Raw genomic sequence first — 3,086 nt, 5'->3', positions numbered from 1 at the left:
TCACTCACTCACTCACTCACTCTCGCACTCACACGCTCACACTCACTCACACACGCACTCACACACTCACACGCACTCACACACGCACACTCACGCACACACTCACACACTCACGCACTCACACACTCACGCTCACACTCACTCACACACGCACGCACGCACACACTCACACATGCACTCACTCACTCACTCACGCACACTCTCACAAACACACACACACACTCGCACACTCACGCACGCACGCACTCGTGCATGCACTCACGCACGCACTCACTCACGCACACTCACACTCATTACTTGTGGTCACCAGGAGTTTATGAAGAACATATTCACTATTATTGAGAAAATATTGAATATGTGTTCCCTATTCTAAACATTAGTTAACCACATTAATTAACATCAAGTAACAATAAAAAATTGCATTTTTCTAATGTCAGTCAATATTAATGTCAACATTTACTAACATGAGCAGAAGTGCTATTTTTCCATGAGTTGCATGTTGCAAATGTGATGTTGATTTCATAGATCAGTTCAATAAACAAGAAGTTATTATTAAATAACAATTAGACACATATTGTTAGACACATATTGTCTGTTTTTGCTACTTCAACAAAAATAGCTCCAAAAAAAGTGAGTTACTGAATGATACAATGACTCCCTCAATCAAACAGTGATGTGTGGCCATGCTGTCTGTAAGTTAGGCACAAGAAAATATTATAAAATAACTCTGTGACCCTTTTGCCGAAACAGTGTGATTTGTATTAACCTTACTCTCCATGTTGCATTATGACTGCATCACTACGTTCTGTCAAAAATGTTATATTTACAGACAAATGTACTGTGCTGCATCTAATTAAAAGAGTGTTCCTGGCGATCGCTAGTTGTGCTTCCTGGCATTGATGTGTTTTTCTATATCTCCCCAAGACGCTTCAAGAAACCTCCTGCAAAGCTCCTGAGAAACTCTGCTCAAGTGCACCAAGGGCAAAAGCTGCTTTAAACACAAAGGATGCTCACACCAAATGTTGATCTCATTTAGTTAATAGATAAAGAAAATCTATTTATGACTTTATTTTTGACAGCATTTTTACACAAGTGCCTAAAGTTCTTCTGGATTGAGTCTGTCTCAGTTTGTTCTGTTTCTTCATGTGACTCCAGACAGACTGATGATGATCAGATCAGATCTCTGTGTGCAGCACAAACATCTCACTGCATTATTACAATTAATGGCCAAATGAATGTTTGGAAATGTAAACTGTTATTTTCTACTGACACACTACAGTAAAAGATAGAAATAACTGACTTAAAACCATTTTTAGCTGGTGACAGTACTAGTGTTCTAATCATTTTGGCCACCGCTGTGTAAGCTTCTGCAGCTGTTGCAGTGTTTAGCATGGCTGTAACTGGAGGAGGTGTTGGGTCTCACCGATCTGTGCGTTGTCGTACAGCAGCAGGTCGTAGGCGCTCTGGTATCCGGTGCGGTAATTCGTGCGAGTGCCGCTGTCCCACTGCACCACCACAGTTTTGTCGGGCGTAGTGGTGCTGCCCTGCCGGCCGATCTCCACCACCGTGCCCACGTGCCCCTCTCCTTCATCCTGGTTCCCCCACTTCCAGTCCAGGCCGCGCACCACGCGCATGCCCACCTCCATGCTTCCGCGCGCCGGCTGCCCGCTGTGGCCCTCGCTGGGCTTGCGGTGCGCTCGCGGGCCGGCGGTGGCTGCTGGGGATCGAGGCGCCGCGAGCGGAAGGGTCTCTGGAGACAGATCAGGGGTGACTGGAAACACACACAAGGACAGAGACTATCAAGTAGGAGCTGCTCCATTATGACAAATCTTAATCACGATTATTTTGGTCAATGTTGTAATCACTATTATTTAACACGATTATTAGTGGGCCATATGACCCAAACTTTAGATGGAAGATTTATTTAAAGATATCTATCAAATATGTGACCCTGGACCACAAAACCAGTCATAAGTGCTGAGTAGTGTCATTTTTCTGAAATGGAGATTCATACATCATCTGGAAGCTGAATAAATAAGCTTTTGGCTGAGATACAACTATCGTCTTTGATCTTTCAAGCTGTTTAATGCCACTCAGCGGGTGTTGCATGCATCAGTCCAAAAGAAATTAAATAAAAAACGCCCATCCATAAAAAAAAAAAGTGTCACACACGGCTCCGGGGGGGTGAACAAAGGCCTCCTGTAGGGAATCGATGCGTTATTTCAGATAAATGCTGTTCTTTTGAACTTTCTATTAATCAAAAGAACCTTAAAAATTATACTCCGCTTTTTTCAACATAATAATAAATATGCACAGACATCTGTTGTGGGCGTTCTTGGCAGTTTTTACAAGGCTTTTTAAAATAGTGTTCATATCGATATCGGAATTATATCGTATCGATCGAAATTAAGAAATATTTAGTATTTACAAATATGCGTGTTATACTTCATAAATCCTGTTGGACAGCAGTTAAAGTCAACATAAAACCGAACCCATTTCTTCAGTTTCTGAATATTTTTCTCATTGAATGCCTCGTTTCACTTAAACTGTAACAGGACAGAAACAAAATGGGTTGTGAAGGTTGCATTTAAAACACTTTCTTTGATGAAGTTTATTTTGCTTGTCAAACATCAATAAAATGCATTAGTGAAGTTGTCTACAAAGGCATAACTATTAGGACTCGTTTCTTTTCTTTTTTATTATATTTCAACCTTAACACCAGAACAGATGTGACAAGTTTCCAGAGATACTGAATGTGAAATTGTTTCAGAGATCGCAATTTAAGCCGTGCATGTGCTCTGTCCAGCTGAAGGGCGTAAGGTTGAGAGCACATGCCTCATATTCTCATGACTCCAGCGCTTTTTATGGTTCTCTTTGTGGAAGTGGAGGGATTTGTCATATACTGTAATATCCATTTAACATTTCATCAGTCGCTTGGTTAGGGCTGGACGATATGGCCAAAATTGATATCACGATATATTTCTTAATTTCGGTCGATACGATATAATTTCGATATCGATATGAACACTATTTATCTGAAATAGAAATCTTTTGTAACATTATAAATGCCTTTATCATCACTTTTG

At 41.0% G+C, this 3,086-nt stretch overlaps 1 protein-coding gene across 1 annotated transcript in view; it reads right to left on the bottom strand.

The window, feature by feature from the left end:
- The window catches only part of LOC107697992 (E3 ubiquitin-protein ligase MIB2-like), a 75,556-nt gene that overhangs the window by 57,722 nt on the left and 14,748 nt on the right, over positions 1–3,086 (bottom strand). Inside the window, exon 2 of the mRNA XM_016498898.1 lies at positions 1,424–1,771. Within this exon, the coding sequence (XP_016354384.1) occupies positions 1,424–1,771 (348 nt within the window). The remainder of the gene's footprint in view (positions 1–1,423; positions 1,772–3,086) is intronic.

This window comes from Sinocyclocheilus anshuiensis, unplaced genomic scaffold (genome assembly GCF_001515605.1).
Source record: "Sinocyclocheilus anshuiensis isolate Anshui unplaced genomic scaffold, SAMN03320099.WGS_v1.1 scaffold1950, whole genome shotgun sequence".
Taxonomy (NCBI): domain Eukaryota; kingdom Metazoa; phylum Chordata; class Actinopteri; order Cypriniformes; family Cyprinidae; genus Sinocyclocheilus; species Sinocyclocheilus anshuiensis.
This window is presented reverse-complemented; position numbering and strand designations above follow the sequence as displayed.